Source organism: Equus quagga, chromosome 12, assembly GCF_021613505.1.
Source record: "Equus quagga isolate Etosha38 chromosome 12, UCLA_HA_Equagga_1.0, whole genome shotgun sequence".
NCBI lineage: Eukaryota > Metazoa > Chordata > Mammalia > Perissodactyla > Equidae > Equus > Equus quagga.
The window spans coordinates 3,970,170-3,993,044 of NC_060278.1; the positions used below are offsets into that span (position 1 = coordinate 3,970,170).

A 22,875-nucleotide genomic window follows, 5' to 3' on the forward strand; every position below is an offset into this window, starting at 1 on the left:
ACTTCACAGTCCACCTATGCTGCCATCTTGACACCTCACACATTGGGTTCTGAAACTCATATTTAATGAAAAAAATGCAGAGTCCTCAGGATCACTTTGCCCAACATCTGAGGAGACCTTAAAAAATTAGGTAGCTCCTCCACCACGAAGGAAGTAATATTGTTAAACTTAGTGAGGGATAGTGGTACCTTGTTGGTGCATCATGACAGACCCTCTCATTTTGAGTGTCCTGACAGTGATGACTTTGCCCAAGGAGGATGGTGAAGAGGGCCAGGAAGAAAGAAGGATATGATCACCTGAGATTTTCTTCTTCAGCTGGCTAGTATTTGGTTTATAAGTTGTGTGGCCCACTTGTGATGAGTTTCCCACCACTGAAAAACTTGTTTGGTAAACTCTTAATATAAACCATGGACTCTGAGTGATTATGATATGTCAATGTAGGCTCACCAATTATAACAAATGTACCACTCTGGTGAGTAATGTTGATAATGAGGGAAGCTTTGCATGTGTGGGGTCAGAGGGTATATGGGAAACCTCTGTGTCTTCCTCTCAATTTTTCTGTGACCCTAAAACTTCCCTAAAAAAATTGCCTTTAAAAAAAAAAACTTGGGGGCCGGCCCCATGGCCGAGTAGTGAAGTTCACGTGCTCCACTTCAGTGGCCCAGGGCTTCGCTGGTTCGAATCCTGGGCACGGACATGGCACTACTCATCAGGCCACGCTGAGGCAGCATCCCACATGCCACAACTAGGACCCACAACTAAAAATACACAACTATGTACCAGAGGGCTTTGGGGAGAAAAAGGAAAAATAAAATCTTTAAAAAAAAAAAAAACTTGTTTGGACCACATCTAACACCATCTGCAAAGCGCAAGATGTACCATCCTGATGGTCCCTTGGTTCAACAATGAGGAATGAGAACAGTGGATAATGAGATTGTTAACCAAACTCAGATTTCTAGGTTCCTTCATGCCACATTTGCTAGTACCTACTTCAATTAAAACTCCTCACAAGGTCCAGATCAATTATTGGTCTATCATACAATCCAGATCTTAACTGACAAATTTCTGGCCATGAAAAAGTGGCTATTGTGAGATAGCAAAATTTGACGAGCAGAAAGAATGACCTGAAAATGGTAAATGGCCATCCACTCCTAGGGGATCTGGTTAAGGGCTTTTCCAAACAGATTTCTTGGTCTAGTTACTTACCAACGGGTCTCAAGATGTAGATTTATGGGCTGTCCACCAATGATCTCTTGGTCAAGTGGCAGTTCATAGGACACCCAAAAGACAGCCCTACTATAGTCAGATGGTGACAACATCTGTGACAAACACAAGTGCTTTTCTCTCTCCACCTCCCAGTGAATCTTGAGATGAATCAGAGAATCTGCCTGGTTTTACCCAGACTTCTTGGCTTCAGAAATAAACAATTTTAGGAGTTTGGCCAGGAAGGGACCTGAGGATCTATGCTAAAGTCAGAGTTTAATAGAGACATGGGAGAGATTTGAGTTTGGGGGCCATTTGAAAACTGGTGGTATTTGCATATACTTGTAGCCTTAGACAAGAGAGTGGGATACAAATAAAATCACAAAATCTTTTTAGTAGGTTAATTTTTCTACTATGTGCTAAGCAATTCTGAAACAAATTTAGATGCATTATAGGATTGAGCAAATGCATAAATGTGTTGATGTTATTCAAATTCAAGATCCACACTATTAAAGAAAGGATATAACACATATGAAATGGAGGAAGGCAAGAACAAGCCCTGAACAGATGGATAGGGATGAAAGGTGTCTGTGAGAACTCATGATTTCTAAATATGTCTGTTTATGTGTATTTGCATGTATATGTGCACATGTATGTGTATGTATGTGTGTGAATACATATATATGTGTTTGGTGTATAAGTATATACGTATATATGAAGAGTCCAGCTCCAGGCCAAAATCTGATCATAGACAATTACAAAGGCTTTTCATGGGAGAAAGCTTCCTTCTCCACACCAGACTGGGTTGACAGCCAGTGCATTGCAGTCTCTGGAAGGAGTTGTTGCCAAGGATTGACGTTCCTCCAGCTTGTCCATGTTCTTACACATAACTGCATTCCTACCCTAGGCAACTACATTTAGAGGGCTACTTAGGAGAGTAAATGGCCTTCAAGTATCTCTTCCAAGACTACCTTATTAGGGGACATTAAAGACATATCTATCCATTCTAATTCAGTATTTGGTATTTTTCCCTCTTAGACTTCCAACCTCCTTTTCCAGGTCCCTAGCTCCATAAAAGAGAAGTGAAAGGATTCCCTGATATAATTATCCTTACTTGGGGCCATTCCATGGAAACAAATGAACATTAGTGAGCCAGTGTTCTTTCCTGTTTAAGCTTTTGTTTATATAATCACAGTTAGTGAATAAAGGCTTACTTGTTATATTGAATTTGGCTCATTGTATTATGTAACCACATAGACACCTGGGAACAAACTCTGTGACCAAATGGCACAGCAAGCAGGGTAGTCAATTAAGCAAAATGTCAGTCTGGAAAAAGCAAAAATCCTGAAGATTCCATGGAGGCACTTTTGGGAGACAATAGAGAAACCCACGGGGCCTTTTGGGGGCTGGCAGTGGATCATTTGCAGGAATTTGAATGTACCATAGGGCACTTTACTAGCCATGCCAATGGGTCTTAGGGGGTGCCCCATGGACTATGCAGTTTGGTCTTGGAAAGTATTAGCAGATGGCTTATGTAAGCTTTTTAGTTCTGAGGGGTACCAATGGCCCTTTCCTTTGCTCTGTCTACATGGCCAAAATGCCCAGTGGTCAAATTAGAAATTCAATAGATTGTCTCTGAGAAAGCTAGGGAAGCAATTTCTGGGCTATTGCTTATGGTCCTCCAGTAGTGAGATTAAAAGTTATCAGAGAGCCATGAGTGCAGTTGTACTCAATGACTTGTTCACTCCAAGCAGGTTCCCGGCACCAATGGACACCCACGATGCAGTTAGCTATAGAGACTGGTTCTTTAATAAAGAAAAATGTAGAGCCCTTCAGGATTGCTTTTCTCAGCTGTCTGAAAAGACCTTAGAGACTTGGGTAGCTCACCTCCACAATAAGGAGATAGTCTTGTTAAATGAAGTGAGGGAGAGTGGCGTCTCGTGGGGTACATAACTATGGAATCCCTCCTTCAGAGTGCCCTGAAAGGGGCCACTTTGCCCAAGGAAGTGGAGGAAAGATGAATGAGAGGCAAACACCCAAGACCCTCTCCTTCCTCAACCAAGAATTATTCAGGCCCTGAAAGGTTTAGCTCACTTATGATGAGTCCCCTATGGCTAAAATACATGTTTGGACCACTCTTACAGAGGCTATAGCAGCCCTGCAAACCACACTGGTAGTTCCTTGGTTCTACAATGAGAGAGTGAAAAGAATCAGTGATAAGATTGTTAACCAGACTCAGATCTCTAGGTTCATTCATGCCACTACTCTTGATTACTGAACTCAATAAAACTTCCCTGTAAGGTCACAAAAATTGGTCCATGACACAATTTGGATCATAACTAACAAATTCCTTGGCATGGAAAAAAACAACTACTGCCAAAATAACAAAGATAGAGCATCAGAGAGAGTGACATAAAAATGGTAATCAGTCACATATTCTCAGAAAACCCAGGCAATGGTCTTCCTGAAGCGATCTCTGAGTCTTGTTACTAAACAATGTTTTCTCCAGAAAGAAGATTGATAGGCTCTGTACCAAGGAGCTCATGACTAGGTAGTGTGCCATTGAGAGTGCCGTAGGAAGCCCCCTAGAGTCCACAGAGTGAAGTCCCTATAATAAAGTGTTATTCCCTTTACATGTCTCAGTAAATCTTGAGATGAATGGAAAACCCTGCCAATTTTTAAACAGAACTCTCAGCTTTTAAACATATAAGACTATGGATCAGGTCAAGGGTTCCATGTCCCCAGTAGGGAAAGAAGGCCCTATACCAACATCAGAGTCCAATGAAAACATGAGGAAGAATTGCATTTTGGGGCCTTTTGGATACTGGTACAAAGGCGTCTATGATCCACACAATCTATGACACCAGAACGGGGGGAAACCAGATAATCCTCTCTGGTTTGGGGTATGAGGCCACTATCAAGAGGATTACCCAGACGACTACTGCTGGGACCATCAGGCCAACACAAACTTCCATTGTTATGGTGCTCACTACTGAATGCATTATTGATATAAACGTACTGTCTATGTGAACCTTCACTTGAGGGGAATTGCTATAGTTAAGGTGATTCCAGTGGGACCTGTGGAAAACGGTATACCTACCCATCTATCAGCACCTAGTGCCTTTGTCTTCCCAAAACAACTGCCTGAGGGAGAAAAAAAAAAAAACCTGACCTCAATGCTGTGTTTAAGAAAGTTCCCCAACTGGTATGTGCACAAGATTTTGGGTTTCCAGAGTCTCAATTAATTATAGGCAGTTCAGTTCAATGCTACAGTGCAGGCCTTGACACCAGCAGTACCTGACACTGTGACTGTCACAGAGGTTATTTCCCAAGATGGAGGAACTTTGTATGCAGCAACTGACATCACAAATGCCCTTTACAGCATCGCTGTCCACCAAGATGATTAGGCTCAGTTTATCCTTACATAGAATGGGTTGTAATGCATTATTACTATTCTTCCACAAGACTCTTTAAATTCCCTGACTACCTGACATAAAGATCATCAAGGTCATGACCTGGAAAAAGTCCCATTGCCAGAGGGGCCACTAGCCTTCCACTCTATTGACGACCATCATCCAAGTGGGCCCAGAGAAGGGTAACAGCAAACAAGGACTGAACATCCTGTTAACCCACATTAATATAGACAAGGCACAAGAACCTGAAACCCAAGTGAAATTCCAGAGCATCTATGGAAGGGGCACAATATCTCACTGGAAAGTAGACAATTGCTAAGCCTTTTGGCCCTCTCTGGACCAAGACATAGAAGGAGCCTCAGCAATTTGGTGGTACTATTTGTCTACTGGTGATCCACACTCCTCATGTAGGTATCTCACCCAAATATCAGGTTACCAGAAAGATCTCTGCATTTCAGTGGGACCTGACAAATGGATGCCCTAGAGGTCCTTTGACAGACCTCTTAGTCATCCTTGCCCTTGGTGCCTACAATCCACATTTTCCATTTGAGTTACAGGTCACAGCATCTCTCTGTTCACCAAATGTAGGCAATGACTGAAAGACACCGCAACTGACCAGAGGCAACTGCTGGACTTATGGACCCATAATTTCCTGGAGTGAGCTGATAAGCACACACCCTTTGAAGGTCAGTTGATGGCCTGTTTTTGAGTCAGACTGAGTACATGACCCATGACCATAAAATAATCTGAGTACCATAAATCCCAACCAAAATGTACCAATACTTTTATTTCTGTTCTCTAATTATCTTAGGGTATTAATACTTTAGGTCAAAGTGTAAAATTTCTATAAAACATATGCCTAAATACATATTCATAAACCAAACAAAAAGACCATCTGATGAGTTTTAAGATATTTTAGTTAACTATAATTATTATACTTACTAGTGAGTTCTTCTCTTCTGAGAGTTCTTTGTTTCTGTACTTGCAGTTGTGTTTTTGGCACCAAATTTTGATTCTCCTGCATAAGCTTTTCATCTGGTACTTTACCATCAGCTACATAAAGAGATACATTTAGTCCACTAAATGGAAAAACAGATTTATTGTGAAATCGCTGGATTTCAAGTTTATAATAATTGGGCAGCAGCATTTTCTCTCATTTTTATAAAGTTTTAAGTAAGTTGCCACAATGCTAGACTAACACAAAAAGTGTGAGATCAATTTTAATGGACGTGTGTTACAGTGGTCTCATTATTTCATAAATATTCCTAGGCATAAAAAATGTTTTATATTAGTCTCTAGTTTTCTTGGGTTGTTTACACTTTAAGTAAATAAATATTCATAGATCAAACAATGAAAATGTATATGTACAAGTTTTTCATTACGGTATTATTTGTAATTGCAAAATATTTAAAACTACCTAAATATACAAGCATGGAGAATTGGTTGAATAAGGTATATACTATAAACTATGGTAGAGTATAAACAGCTATACCTACTACTGCAAAAAGAGTGCAAAACATCTCTGTAACATAAATTGGATTTCTAGGAGTTAATGCTAAGTGAAAAAAACCTGAAATAGAGAATATCTAGCATCCTACTTTTTGTGAAAGAAAGGAGACATAAGAAAGAAATACACAAAGAGGAAAAAAAGAGAGAAAACGATTTTTTAAATGAAACATAGAAAACATAAACCAGAAAACATTTTAGTTGGAGACCTGTAAGAGGAAGGTGAGGACTGGGGAATGTAAGGGAAAGAATGACACTTTATAAATACTTTTTTGTATACTTATTACTTTTTGGAGAAGGTTCATGTTTATACATTCCAAAAATAAAATTAAAGACAAGAAAGAAGACTAAAACTGAAAGCAAACTTAATGAACCTACTGAAGGAAAAAATAAGCACGAACCCAAGTAACTCATCAACAGTATTTGACATACACCCTCAGTCTTAGGCAAGAGTGGGCTGCAAAAAACATTCACAGAAATTTTTAGTAGGTTCTTGTCCTAGTGGTATCAGCTAAGCAATTATGAAACAATTTTAGAAGTATTATGGGATTGAGCAAATGCATAAATATGTTGATGTTGTTCAAAGTCAAGACTCACACTGTGGAAGGACATACCCACATGAAATCAAGGAAAGTAAGAACAAGCCCTGAGGAGATGAACTGGAATCGAAGGTATCTGTAAGGACCATAATTTCTAAATATGTGTATATGCATATAGATAGATAGATAGATAGATAGATAGATAGATAGATAGATGTTCCAAGTAAAATCCTATATGTGATCATAGGCAATTACAAAAACTTTACCAGGCAGTCCTTATGGGGGAAAGCTTCCCAGACCACAGTGACTTGATGTACAGCCAGTGCACTGCAGGCATGAGAGGTAGTTGCAGTCAAGGACTCAGGCTGACCCTTAACCTCCACTTCTAGCTGACCATGATCTTCCATGCATCCGCATTCTAGCCCAGGCACCTCCTTTCAGAAGCTTCCTTATGAGGGAGGGAGGCTCAGCTGAGACACTGCACTATTCATACGCCTCTATCAGACCACCTTATCAGGAGGACCTGGAAGACATCTTTCTCGGTCTGACTCCGTGTAAAGCACTTATCCACTCCAAATTCTGCCCCCTCTATCTTCCCCTGGGCCCAGGGTCCTTAAGACAGCAGGAGCCTTTTGGTGGAGCAGTGAGACGTTGCCCCTACACTCTCAGGTCTATGATGAGACACCTGACGCTTGCCCAGTACTGTTCTGTGGAAAAAATGGAAATCTGGTGGGGCTTCAGCCCTTTTCTGTCTAGACTCTTGCTTATACTATCACAGTAAGTGAATAAATGCCTAATTTTACTTTTTTGGTTTCTTATCTTAATTGACCAACTTGACAACTGGCAGTACTCTTGCTGACAAATTGGCACAGTGAGCAAAGTGGTCAATGAAATATAATGCCCTTCTGGAAAAGCAAAATCCCTGAGATCCTACAAGGCACTTTTGGGAGGTGTTAGAGAAGACTTGTGTCACTCTTGGACTGTGCAAGTAGATCACTGCAAGCATCTGAGGATCCAGTGGGGCACTTTGCCAGTCAGGCCAATGAGTCTTAGAAAGTGCTGGTGGATGCCATGGAGCACTCTTCGAAAGTTCTAATAGATTGTTAAATAAGACTTCCAATTTGAGGGAAGATTAGTCCTTCACTTTAACCTCCAAACTCTGGTGGAGTTCCTTTTGTGGGTCAAATTAGAGATCTAACAGAGGAACTATCAGAAAGCTAGGGAAGAAATTCCCTAGCTAATGGTTATAGTTCACCAGAGATGAGACCAAAAGCCATCAGAGACCCTGCAAGCTGAGTCGTACTCTATGACCATTGTTAACCCTAAGTCATGACACTGATGGACAGCACGTATTGCTGCAAGTTTTTGAGACTCAGGTCTTTCATGAAAAAGAATGTAAAGGCCCTTGGAATCACTTTACCCAGTGACTGGAAGAGACTTTAGAGACTTGGGTAGTTCACCTGCATGACGAAGAAGGCAATCTTGCTAAACTTAGTGAATGAGAATGGCATCTTGTGAGGTGCATTGGTACAGATTCCCTATTTCAGAGTGTGCTGACAGTGGCCACTTTGCCTAAAGACCGGGAGGAAAATGGGAAGGAATACAAAAAGATGCAAAAACTGAGACTATCTCCATCCTTGGTTGGCCCTTTTTGGGCTCCAATAGTTTTGGCCCACATGACATGAGTTTCCATACTGAAAAACATGGATGGCTACCTTTCCAGAGAGTATAGTATCCTGGCTAGTCCTCCCGGTGGCCTCTTGGGTACAACTGGGAGTGAGAACAATAGATGACAAGATTGTCGACACTCAAATTTTTAGGTTCACTTTTGTCAATCCTATTGGTTATCAAGCTCAATAAAACTTCTTCACAAGGTGTGTCAATCAGTTGTGACACAATCAGACCTTAATCAACAAATTTTTGGACATGCAAAAATTAGCTGCTGTCCAGACAGAAAAGGAGGGATGTAAAAATGATAATAATGCACCTTCTACTGGATTATTTGGGCAATGGCCTGACTTAAGATCTATGGCTCTGACGACTATACAATGGGATCTCAAAGGAGTAGCTTGATGGAATCTCCACCAAGGTATTCATGGTTAGACTATGGTCCATGGAGGACACAACATGAAGCCCCACTAGGGTTCACATGGTTGTGACCACTATGGATAATACAAGTGCTATTTCCTCTCCCTCAACCAATGAATCTTGAGACAAATCAGAGAACCCCATATACATTTACTCCCATCTCAGCTTTCGAAAATAAACAAGCTGGGCCTTTTGGATATTGATGTACTGGTAACTGTGATCCCCACAAGCCCCGGCACCAGGATGAGGGGGAAACAGATAACATGCTCAGGTTTGGGGGCACCACCATCAATAGAAACCTTTTCCAGGCCAGACTACAAAAGATTCCATTGTTATTGCCTCTACTACTGAATGTGTTATTGGTATAGATGTATTACTATGTGACCCACCACTCACATTCACTTCCAAGTTCTGACGGGATTTGCTGCAGTTAGGGTATTTTAAAGGGTCATGTGGAAGATCTTGAGCCACCTAACTACCAGATCCTAGTACCAATATCTACCCAAAACAATATTGACTGCCTTGGTATAAAAAAGAAATAACTATCCTTATTGCTGAGTTTAAGGCAGCCAACTCTGTAGACTATTTCTCCATTCAATAGCCCCACCTGGCCTGTGCACAAAACTTTGAGTGCCTAGGGACTAAGTTGATTAAGACTGCACAAAGTGTTAGTGCCAACTTGGCACTGACATTATGACTGTCATAGAAGCTATTGTCCAAGATGAAGGAAATTGGTGTACAGCAACCAACAACTTGAACTCTCTTCAGCATCTCTCTTCATGCAAATGACCAGGATCAATTTACTCTTATGTAGAATTGGTTGAAAAATGCCACTAATGTCCTTTCACAAGGCTCCCTAAATTCCCCATCTGTCTTTCATCAATGGGTAAGGCAAGACCTGGGAAAAGTCCAGCTCACAGAGCGAATATTAGCTTTCTACTATTTTGATGACATTTTTTGTTGGGCGCAGACAAGTGCACCATCCAACAAGGATTGGACATCCTGTTGGTCCATATGAGGCAACATGGTTGTGCCATTAATAAAGACAAGGTACAAGGACCTATTATCCAAGTGAAATTCCAGGGTGTCATCTAAAAGGGACGTAACATCATAGTCCAGAGGAGATATCTGCAAATCTTTTGGCCCTCTCTTCCTCAAGTTATAAAACAGTGGTGGGACTCCTATTACCAACATATTCACATTCTACCCACAGGTATTTGATGGCACATATCTAAGGAGTTAGCATAAAGGCTATTACCGTTGAGTGGAGACCCATTCAACAAGATGCTCTGGAGGCCACCCAAGCTGCCTTCTATACCCCTGTGATCCTCAATTGCTTTTTGAGTTACTGATCTCATCAGTTACCCCTCTGATCTCAAACCGAGTATCTCTGTTCAGCCATTGGAGCCTATTGCAAAAAGACACTGAAATAGGTAAGAGGCACCCATTGGTTTTTGCACCAGTAATCTCCTGGGGTTGGCTAAAAGGTTCACACCCTTTGTAAGCCAATTATTGGCCTGTTATTGCCCTTGGTGGACAGTGATCACATTACCCATAGGTATGAAATAATCATATGGTCAGAAATTCCAACCAACATGTATCAATAATTTTGCTCTTGCTCTCTAGTTATCTTAGAAGATTCACACTTTAAATCAACAAGGAAAATTTCCACAAAATATATGCTGAGATACATCTTCATGAACCAAAGAAAAGGGATTTCTGATGAGTTTAATTTAAAATAATATGACTATTTATAATTATTATACTTACTATTGAATCTTTCCTCTGTGGGAGTTCCTTGTTTCTTTATTTGCATTTGGGTTTTTGAAACTGAATCTTGATGTGCAAGCATAAGCTTTTCATCTGGTACTTCATCATGGGCTACATAAAGAAATGAATTTAGTCTACTAAACAGAATAAAATAGATCTATCGTGTATTACCTAGACTTCAAATTTATGCAAGTGTACAGCAAAATTTTCTCTCATATTGACAAAGTTAAAAATAAATTACCATAATGCTAGATCTGATACAAAAATGGTAAGAAAAGTTTTAATGAGTGTTTTTGAAGCTCTCTCATTATTTAATAAACAGTTCTAGGAATTAAATATATTTGTAATAGTCTCTAGTTTCCTTGGGTTATTTATATTTTAGGTTAATATATAAGCATAAATCAAACAATGAAAATACATATATACAGGGTTACTTATTATAGCATAATTTTTAATTGCATAATATTCAAAACCACCTAAATGTTCAAGCATATGTTATTGTTTGAATAACCTAAGATACATACTATAAACTATGGTATGATATAAATAATAATATATAATGTGATACAAACAGTTGTACATACAGCTGTAAAATGAATGGAAAAGTTCTCCAGAAACTGACTTGAAATAATTTCCAGTAGAAAATGTTAAGCAAAAAATAAAAGTGAAAAAGTAGAGATCTAGTATGTTACCTTTGAGGTAAGAAAGAAAGGGAAATAAGGAGAAAAATAGAGAGACACTTGCCTTTACAAAATAAAACAGGAATAATAAACCAGAAAACAATGCAGATGGTTACTTACACAGAAGGGGTAAACTGGGGAATGTAGGGGAAAGGATTCACGAAAAGACCATCTCTCTTTCTCTCTCTCTCTCTCATATTTTTATTTTTAGAAACCGGTTAATAATACTCTACATATTCCAAAAAACAAATTATATTAACAAGGATAAGAAGAGGGCACTAACAATGAAAGCAACTTAAGAAATCAACCAACCAGGGAAAAAAGGGGGGGGACTAATCCAAGTAACTCATGAATACAGTATTATTTCCTCAGTCTTCAGTAAGAAAAATAAAATCATGATTTTTTTTTGGTTGGAAGATTGGCCCTGAGCTAACATCCATGGCCAAACTTCCTCTTTTGGCTGAGGAAGATTAGCCCTGAACTAACATCCGTGCCCATCTTCCTTTATTTTGTACATGGGATGCTGCCACAGCATGGCTTGAGGAGTCGTGTGTAGGTCCATGCCCAGGATCTGAACCTGCAAACTCTGGGCTGCCGAAGCGGAGAACACGAACTTAACCACTACACCACCAGGCTGACCCCATGAAATCTTTTACTTGGTTTGTTTTTCTAGTGGTATGAGATAATAAATTCTAAAACAATTTTAGAGTCCTACAGAATTGATAAAATTAGCAAATATGTTGATGTTGTGCAAAGTCAGGATTCACACTATGAATGAAAGGATGTATACATATGAAGTGCGGGAAGGCAAGAACAAGCCCTGAGAGGATTGACTGGAATTGAAAGGATCTGTAAGAATGTATGATTTCTAAACATATCTATGTGTATATGCATGCATATATGCACATGTATGTAAGTATATGTGTGTATGAATATGTATATATGTGTATGTGTGCATATATATATATATATTTGTGTACATTTTCTAGTCTGTCTGCTCAATGCACTTAGAAGAAAAGACACCCCAATACCACTACCTTTCAGATCTTGGTTTCCAATAACATTTCCCATTTAAAACAATCAGGCCTTCTAGGAAAATTGGCTGATTTCAGCTACAAAGCAGGAAATGTACAAGATTAGCTTGGGACATCTTGCCATACTAAATAGCAGACATTGTCATCTCAATGACTACTAGGGTCATGTCATAAGGACATAGTGATTATCTTCAATGAACTCCTACTTGCCAATGCTAGGACAATTTACAGCTAAAAAATAGAGAAGAGCGTGAGCTATAAAACCCTGGAAAAATAAGAATACATGATTTTGTACCACTAGTGAATGAAGAATGAAAGAAAAGAAATGGGAGCGAAGGTAGAACTCTTGCTTTCAATAGAATGCCACATACCAATTGGATGAACGTAGAAATGGTACTAGAGTTGGAAAAGCATCATTTTGGAACCTTCAAAGTAGAGACTAGTTCAGGAAAGAATTATGAATACATCCTAAATCAAGAAAATTTTGATAGAGAACAAGTCATTTGCATGATCTTAAAGACTCTTCCTATAGATTGCTTATTAGTAGCTAAGGAAAAAATAATAAGATAGAGAAATCAGAAAACACTCTGACCAGGTGATCATTATTAAAGTCACAAATTAATGACAGATGTACACAGTGTAGTTCTGGAAGTGACACCCTAAGAACAACATCAGACAAATCCAAAATGAGGAAACGTCTCTAAAGAGACAGTAGACTTTAAAAATTTTACTGTCATAAAAGACAAAGAAAAGCTAGGGAATATTCTAGATTAAAGAAGCCTAAAAACATAACAACTACATGTAATACCTGAGACTAAACTGGATTCTGTATTGGAAAGGAAAAAAGGTTATAAAGGATAATATTGGGTTAAAAAACAAACATTGGATGAATGGTAGATTAGAAAAAAATATTGATCTTATCTACTGAAGTTGAAAACTGTATTGTGACTATGCAAAGAATAGGAAATATATGCTTTAGTATTAGGGCTATGATGTACTCAGCTTCCTCTGAAATAGTTCAGAAAAAATATACATATCTATGTTATGCATACATATATAACATACTATATAAGAGAGAGCAAAAGATAAAGACAAAAAAGCAAGTGGGAAAAAAATTTAACAATAGATTAATCTAGATGAAGGGTATATAGGTGTTATTTGTACTTTTTTTCACTTTTCTGTAAATTTAAAATTATTTCTAAATAAAGTCTTGAAAAAGGCATTTTTTTTAAATGAAAAAAGAGATAAATGTGAGAGAAAGTAACAAATACTGAAACTAGGCAAATGAGATTCAACATATGGATAATAAGAGTCTCCAATAAAGAAAACTAAAGCAAAGGTATAAAGCAAAGCTTGACGTTCAAGGACAAAAAGGACAGGGAAACTGTTATTAACATGAAAGAACTCAAAAATATAGTTCCCATGAGTCTGTCCTGAAAAAAATCTACCCTAGAATGAGCTTCATACAACCCAAATCTAGAGAGACAGCAAATAAGGACTGGTGATAAACATTAAATACATACTTGTAAAAGTAAGACTAAATGAAGGTTAAAAGAGAAAGAGTATAGTACGTAAGAGTTTTATGACATGTCAATACATATACAGCACAACTATTAAAAATTGTAGGAGAGAATGAAGAAGTCATATTCAAAAATATTTGACTATTCTCAATAATTATATGGAGTGAAAGTATTAATATTGTTATTCTGAGAGTGTTGTATATGTATTTTTTAATAAAGCAAATGAATAATTATGAAATTTTCTAATCCTATTATTCTCTGTACACTTAAAATGCAAGATTCTCAGTGTGGAAGAAAGGAAATAAAGAACCAATAAAAAAGAAGTTAAAAAAATCTCTGTAGTACATTATTTGACTTGAAATTTTCTGTAAGAACTCATGAGTTGCCTTATTCTTAAAATGTGTGAATGTGTGTGTTTTCTATTTCCATCCAATGAAATGGCATATAAACAGTGACAAACCCTGTAGCAAAAAAAATAAAATACCATTTCCCACAAAAGAAATGAGAATTCTCAGAGAAACGGCTGATTCCATTTGGAAGCAAAATATGTACAAGATAAGCTTGGAATATTTTGTCATACCAAATAGCAAGGAAGCTATCAAAGATGACTCAGGTCATGGCAAAGGTCTCAGGTACAAACTGAAGATCCCACCAGGCAAAGATGCCACAATTTGACCTTCCCAAAAGATAATAACTATAACTGATTGAAATCCATGTTTAAATGCATAAGTTCATGATGATATTTTTAAAATAATAATTGATCACTTTCAGAAAATTCATTATAATGAACACAGGTATATAAAGAAAAAGAGCCAAGTATTTACCCTGTTTATACCATATAATCAGTACCACTGAGTAACAAATTAGTAGATGACAGGAAGTGCCTCCTTATAATAGTATTCCAATTAATAAATTAAAAAACATAATAAAATTAGATTATCATCTTTTTGTAACTTCCAATAAATTAAGAGATATAGGTATTAAGTTTCAAGGGCTGCTAATGTCACAACAAGAGAGACAAGCAGACTCCTTAAGTCTCTCTATGAAAGGAACAACACAACCTATAATATTGACAAAGAAAGCAAACCTGAATCCAATCAAACCTCTGGATCCAGCTGCCAGACGGCAAAGGAACACAGGGAAAAACTGCACCATAATTATGCAATCAGGAAAATCCTGATTGTTAAAAATTCTATGGGGCAAATGCTCTGAGTTATGCAGTTCATAAATTATAAGGAAAATAGAGAGAGGAGAAACGATAAGAGACTGAAAAGATATATAAAATTTAAAATATGAGTCACACACTATAGTGTCTACAAAGGCACATTTGGGTGGTCAAACTATAAAGATGTGCAAAGAAGTGATTTAAGGTAAAAATCAGAAGAGCAGTAACTGTTGTGGAGACGGAGGGCTATGATTAGACAGGGCGTGAAGGAGATTCTGGAATGACTGGTAAAGTTTTATTTCTTGATCTGGGTAATAGTTTGAAGGTTTTCCCCTTAAACACTTCACTAAATTTCACATTTATTTTGTGTGGTTTTCTCTATCTGCTTTATTTTCAGTTTTAAAAAGCTAAATTTCATAGAGGGAGGGAGTTGCATTGGATTCCATCAGGAACTTGTGAAAATGCCTGTCCTGGAACACTTTAAACTAATTCTCAAGTTGTACTGTCTCCCTTGATTATCAAAATAATTATTTGCTGTACATAATATTATTCCCTCATTTGTACATGAGAAAACTGAGGCACAGAGAAGGTAATTCGTTTAACCAGTCACACGATTAATCATTGGCTGAGCCTGAATTCATACCCAAGAAGTTTAGCTTCAGAGACTGAGCTCTAAATCACTATATTCACTTCCTCCAATGAATAAAAGAAATACAAAAGGAATATAAGCATAGATAATAAATAGAGGATATTTTAAAATTATAAGATGATATCTTATATATCTTTGTACCATAAATGATAAACAAATCTAATGAAGTAGATAACATTCTAACAAAATATAAATTATCAAAATAAACTCAATGAAATGTAGAAAACTTGAACAAACTAATGTCTTTATGATATCGACCCTGATATCAGTTTCCCCACATTAAACCCAGCATATTTGGGGTTAAAACCAAAACACTCATTCCTTGCTTACTGTCTGGCTTCCTGGCTCCAGAATCCACTATCCTCCATGGAGACAGACACCGCCAAGGACAAGCACTTGAACTATCTCCTCCCACAAAGAGATACGGGCTGGTGGGAAAGCTGCTGACCAGCAAGGTCACTGGCTCCCTCATCTCTGCAAGTGTCTCAAGGCCAAAGACAGGCTGGTGGGAAAGCTCCGACCAGCAAGGCCATATGCTCCCCCTCCCCTACCTAAAGCCCCAAACAAAAACCCTTCCTTTTAGCTTTTTGGGGAGTTTGGGGTTTGAGCATTAGCTGCCCTCTCTCCTTGCTCAGTGCTGTGCAAAAATAAAATTCCTACTTTCTTCCACCACACCTGGTGTCAGAGATTGGCTTGCTGCGCAACGGGTGAGTGAACTCACTTCAGGTTTGGTAACATTTACAGGAAAATATTGAAAATCTACCATGAGAAATGTCACAAGATCAAAGAGTTTTAAGGGAAATTTCTATGAAACCATCAAAGATTACTGAATATCCATGTTATATAAGCCATAAAATTTCTAGGAAAACGTGGATTTTTATCCATTTCACTTTATAATATAGTATTCTGATGCCAAAACTACAGAAGGATAGAACATAAAAATAGAAGAGTATCATTTACTAATTGTATAAATTGAGATAGGTTAGACTATGCTGAAGTATCAAATAATTGTAAAATTCCAGTGGCTTAAACACAAAGATCTATTTCCTGCCCCTACTACATGTCAACTGAAGATTACCTAGAGGTTCTGTTCCACATTTTCACTCTGAAAGTAGGCCTGATATAAATTCTGCTATCTGCAACATTCCTGATAATAGCAGCAAAGGAAAAGAGAGAATAAGGGGAAGTACACAGTGGCCCCTAAAGCTTCCACACATGATTGATTCATACTTCATTGACTTAAGAAAATCACATGGCCACATCTAAAGTTAAGTCAGGAAGGTGACATCAGCAAGATGGAAGAATAGGAAGCCCTAGACCCTCTTTCTCCCCATGGAGACACCAATACAATACCAGGACTGACTCCCTTTGTGAGAAATGCAGAGATCAGTGAGAGGCTTTTGCACACTGGGTGAAGATGAACCAGTCACATTGAAGCCAGAGGGAAATTTGTGACACCCTCTAGCAATAATCTCTCCTCCCAACAAAGCACCAGTCAGAAAATACCGCCAGCTCCCAGCTTCTCCCTGGGGAGGGAAGGAAAAGATTGAAACATACGTCCAAAGTTCTGACTTCTGGGGGCTGCCTGAGGGACTGTTTTCTGTCTGGCCTGATCTCAGCACTGACAGAAAAGGGTCCAAGGTTGGGAGCTTCTGAGAAGCAAAAGTGATGTTATGAAGTAGTACACACTCACTGGTCATAGACCCTCCCTCCAGCTCAGTGCAGAACAAGCAGGCCAAAACCCAAATCCCAGATTCTTTCTGGGGAGGGAAAAAATAGAATATTCTTCCACATATCAGCTTTTCTGGGGGATGACTGGGGCACTAGCTTCTGTATTGTCTGTCTTGAAGTGCTGATGGGACTCAGCATACTCCAGTTGCCTAGGGACCACTGAGAACAAAGACAACAGTTTGGATTCATATGCACACAATGCCAAAGCCCCTCTCTCCAGTTCAGTACAGCACAATTGGGAAATCAGTCCCAGCTTCTCCCTGAAGAGGAAAGGAGAAGACTCAAATATACATTCAATGTTCATACTTTTCAGAGAACCATCCAAGAGACTAGTTTCTGTCTTGTCTTGTCTCAGAGCATTGCCAAGACTCCACATACAGAATACGCCTGGGGACTGCTGAAAACAAAACAAACAAAAAAGATTTGGTGGTGTGCTGCCACTCCTGAGGACCTGTAGAAGCTCAGACAGACACCAGAAGGGGCAAGAGATCATGAACTCCTGAGAAAAAAGGGCAAATATCTCTATTTAAGAATTTATATACACAAGTCTAGAGAAGAAACATCCACAAAACAAGTCTAAGAGGTCTCCATAATCTCTAGCCAGGCTGAATGGTGAAGATCTTCCCCTGTATGAATCCAGCCTATAAGGACTGGGGGAGGGGTAGTTTTTTACAATGTGCAGACACCACCACAAAGTGTCAAGGAACAAGAAGAAAGAGGGAAACTTGACCCAATAAAAGGAACAAAAACAAATCTCCAGAAACCAACCTTAAAAAAATGGAGATATATGAGTCACCTGACAAAGATTTCAAAATATTCATCATAAAAATGCTCAGCTACCTCAGTAAAATGTTGCATGAATGAAATGAATATTTCAAAAAAGAGACAAAATACTTTTTAAAAAACAGCACAAAAATGGAAATTTTGGAGCTAAAGAGAACAATAACTAAAATGAAAAATTCATGAGAGGGGTTCAACAGATTTGGTGAAGCAGAGGAAAGAATCAGCAGACTCAGTGAAGGTCATTTGAAATTATCCAATCAGATAACCAGAGAAACAAAAGAAAAAAATAGAAATGTAAAGAATTTAAGGGACTAAAGAGATATAATAAAGCAGACCAATATACACATTACAGGAGTCCCAGAGGAGAAGAGAGACAGAAAGAGGCAGAAAGTTCACTTAAAGAAATAATGGCCCAAAACTCCTCAAATCTGGGGAAGCAAATTGACATTCAGATTCGAGAAGCCCAAAAGTTTTCAAAAAGGAAAAACCAAGATATTGTCCACACCAAGACACATTATGATCTAAGCAGTAAAAGTCAAAAGGAAAGAGAATTTTGAAAGCAGCAAGAGAAAAGTGACTTCTTACATACAAGAAACACTTACAATACTATCATCAGATTTCTCAGCAGAAAACTTGCAGGCCAGAAAAGACTGGGATGATATATTCAAAGTGCTGGGGGGAAAAACTGCCAACGAAGAATACTATATCCAGCAAAAGAATCCTTCAAAAATGAAGCAGAAATAAAGACTTTCCCAGATAAACAAAAGCTAAGGGATTTTATCACCACTAGACATACCTTAAACCAAAGAGAATCATTCAAGTTGAAATGAATGGAAGCTAAACAGAAACACAAAAGTATACAAAAGTGTAAAGCTCGCTAGTAAGGTAAACACATAGACAAAGACAAAATACTGTTATATTGTAATGGTAGTGCATAAATCACTGTTAATTCTGGTATACAAGTTAAAAGACAAAAAGTATTTTAAAAACTATAATTATAAAAATATATCAATAAATACAAAATATAAAAAGATGTAATTTGTAACATGAATAACAAAGAAGGGGAGTAAAAGAGCAGAGTTACAAAAAGAGCAAGTACCCACAGAACATTATCTAGAGTAGATCATATGATACGTAACAAAACAAATCTCAGGAAACTCAGGAAGATCGAAATCATACAAAGTATGTTTTCTGACCCCAGTCGCTTGAAACCAGAAATCAGTAACGGAAGAAAAACTGGAAAATTCACATATAAGTGGAAATTAAACAATACACTCCTGGACAACCAGTGAGACAAGGAACAAATGCACAGGGAAATAAAAAATTATCTTCAAACAAATGAAAATGGAAACACAGCATACCAAAACTTAGGGGATGGATCAAAAGTGATTCTAAGAGGGAAGTTTATAGCAATAAATGCCTATATTAAGAAAAAATATCTCAAATAAACAACCTAACTTTACAACTAAGTATTAGAAAAAGAATAAAAAACCAAGACCAAAGTAATCAGAAGAAAGGAAATAACAAAGATTGGAGCAGAGATAAATGAAACAGGGACTAGAAAAACAACAGAAAAATCAATAAACTAAGAGCTATTTTTTGAAAAGTTAAACAAAATTCAGAAACAAAATTGAGAAACATTTATCTAAACTAAGAAAAAATTAAGACTCAAATAAATAAAATAAGAAATGAAAAAGGAGAAATTATAACTGGTATCACAGAAATAAGGATAAGAGACTACTATAAAAATTGTACACCAAAAAATTGGATAACCTAAAAGAAATAGATAAATTTCTAAAACATACAACCTACTAAGACTGAATTATGAATAAAAAGAAAATCTGAACAAACAATAACAATAAGGAGATTGAATCCATAATCAAAACCTCCCATCAAAGAAAAGCCCAGGATCAGATGGTTTATTGGGGAATTCTACCAAACATTTAAAGAAGGAATAATACCAATCTTTCACAAAGTCTTCCAAAAATTGAAGAAGAGGGAATACTCTCAAATTCATTTTACGAGGCCAGCATTACCCTCATATCAAAGCCAGATGAGGACATTACAAGAAAATAAAACCACAGGCCAGTATCATTGATGAATATAGATGCGAAAATTCTCAACAAAATCCCAGCAGATAGAATTCGACAGCACATTAAAAGCATCACACATCATGATCAATTAGGATTTACTTGTGGAATGTAAGAATGTTTCAACATACAAAAGTCAATAAATGTGATTATCACATTAATAGAATGAAAGATAAAAATCATATGATCATCTCAATAGATGCAGAAAAAGCTTTTGACAAAATTCAACATCCTTTCATGATAAAAGCTCTCAACAAATTGAGCATAAAACAAACTTACCTCAACATAATAAAGGCCATATGACAAACCCACACTGACATCATAGAAACCCAACTCACAGAAACCAAGAATAAAATAGTGGTTACAATGGGTTGGTGGATGGGAAAAACAGGGAGATATTGGCCAAAGGGTACACATTTCTAGTTGTAAGATAAATAAATTCTGGGGATCTAATGTACAACACGGTGACTACAGTTAACAATAGGGTATTATATACTTAAAAGTTGCTAAGAGAGTAGGCCTTAAATGTTCTTACCACACAAAAAAGGTAATTATGTCAGGTGATGGATGTGTTAACTAACCTTATTGTGGTAATTATTTTGCAATCTATTTGTATATAATCATCATGTTTTACACCTTAAACTTATACAATGTTATATATCAATTATATCTCAATAATTATATCTCAAAAAAGAAAACAGAAAACTTATTTGTTAATCATAGCTGGAAAAAAACCTCAAAAAATTAATAAAAGAAAATCAGTACAAAAAATAAGTAAAAGAAAGCCAGTCTGTAAAGACAAGGAGAGGAAATCATTTTTTCAAATGCACAGACACTGAAACAACTGCCAAGGAACAAGAAGAACCATGGAAATATGGCATAAAGAAAGGTAGAAAAATGTCTCCAGAAACTGACCTTATAATGTTGCTGAGGATTTCAACACTACTATAGAACAACAAACGTATATAAACATGCCACCCAATAGCAGAAGAATACACATTGTTCTCAAGTGCACACCTAACCTTGTCCAGGATAGATTACATGTGAGGTTACAAAACAAGTCTTAACAAATTTAAGATTCAAATCATACCAAGTATATTTTTCTACCACAATGGAATGACACTAGAAATTAACAGCAGAAAAACTGGAAAATTAACAAAGATGTAGAATTTAAAAAACACACTTTTGGGAGTTTTTTGGTGAGGAAGATTGGTCCTGAGTTAACACTTGTTGCCAACTTTCTCTTTGTGCTTGAGGAAGATTCTTACTGAACTAACATCTGTGCCAATCTTCTTCTATTTTGTATGTGGGATGTCACCACATCATGGCTTGATGAACAGTGTGTAGGTCTGTGTTCAGGATCCAAACCTGTGAACCCTGGGATGGTGAAGTGGAGCGTGTGAATTTAACCACTACACCATCAGGCCAGCCCCATGAACACACTTTTGAACAACTAATGAGACAAAGAATAAATCAAATGGTAAACTAGAATAAATCCACATGTATATTGTCAATTAATTTAGGACAAAAGAGCCAAGAATATGCAATGAAAAATGGACAGTTTCTTCAATAAATGATGCTGGAAAAACTGGACAGCCATATGCAAAAGAATAAAATTGGACTACTGTCTTATACTGTACACTAAAATTAACTCAAAATGGAGTAGAGGTTTCAATGTAAGATCTGAAACCATAAAACTCCTAGAAGAAAACACAAGTGGTAAGCTTCTTGACATTGGTCTTGGAAATGACTTTTTAAATTTGACACCAAAAACAAAAGCAAAGGCAAAAACAAAAATAAACAAATGAGACTACTTCAAACGAAAAAGCTTCCGTGCAGCAAAGGAAACAATAACAAAATGGAAAGGCAACCTACAGAATGGGAGAAAATATTTGCAAATCATATATCTGATAAGGGATTAATATCCAAAATATATAAAGAACTCATATAACTCAATAACAAAAGAAAAAAAACCCACCTAAATCTTATTTAAAAATGGGCGGAATGATCTGAATAGACGTTTTTCCAAAGATATACAGATGGCCAAGAGGCACATGAAAAATGCTCAACATCAGTAATCAGTAGGGAAACACAAATCAAAACTACCATGAGATATCACCTCAGACCTGTTAGAATGACAATTATCAAAAAACGGTAAGTGTAAGTGAGGATATGGAGAAAAGTGAATCTTTGTGCACTGTTGGTGAAAATGTAAATTGGTGCAGCCACTATGGAAAACAGTATGGAAGTTCCTCAAAAAATTAAAAATAGAACTACCATATGATCCAGCAATTCCACTTCCAGGTATTTATCCAAAGGAAACCAAAACACTAACTTGAAAAGATATATGCACCCCTGCTCATTATTCATTGTGCAATAACCAAGACTTGGAAGCAACCTAAGTGTCCATCAATGGCTGAATGAATAACAAAACTGTGAATGGTGAATGAATAAGAAAAAGTAATATATACATAAATGGAACATTATTCAGCCTTTAAAAAAAGGAAATTCTATTGTTTGTGACAATATAGGTGAACCTCAAGCACATTAGACTAAGTTAAATAGCCTGTCACAGGAGGACAAGTACTGCATGATTCCATTTATGTGAGGTATGTAAAGTAGTCAAACATCTAGAAGCAGAAAGTAAAATGGTGGTTGCCATGGGCTGGAAGAAGGGGAAAATAATGAATTACTCGTCAATAAG

At 37.3% G+C, this 22,875-nt stretch overlaps 1 protein-coding gene across 1 annotated transcript in view; it reads right to left on the reverse strand.

Annotated features, from left to right (window-relative positions):
• The window catches only part of CCDC7 (coiled-coil domain containing 7), a 485,718-nt gene that overhangs the window by 218,050 nt on the left and 244,793 nt on the right, over positions 1 to 22,875 (reverse strand). The window contains exon 21 of the mRNA XM_046679053.1: positions 10,520 to 10,630. Within this exon, the coding sequence (XP_046535009.1) occupies positions 10,520 to 10,630 (111 nt within the window). The remainder of the gene's footprint in view (positions 1 to 10,519; positions 10,631 to 22,875) is intronic.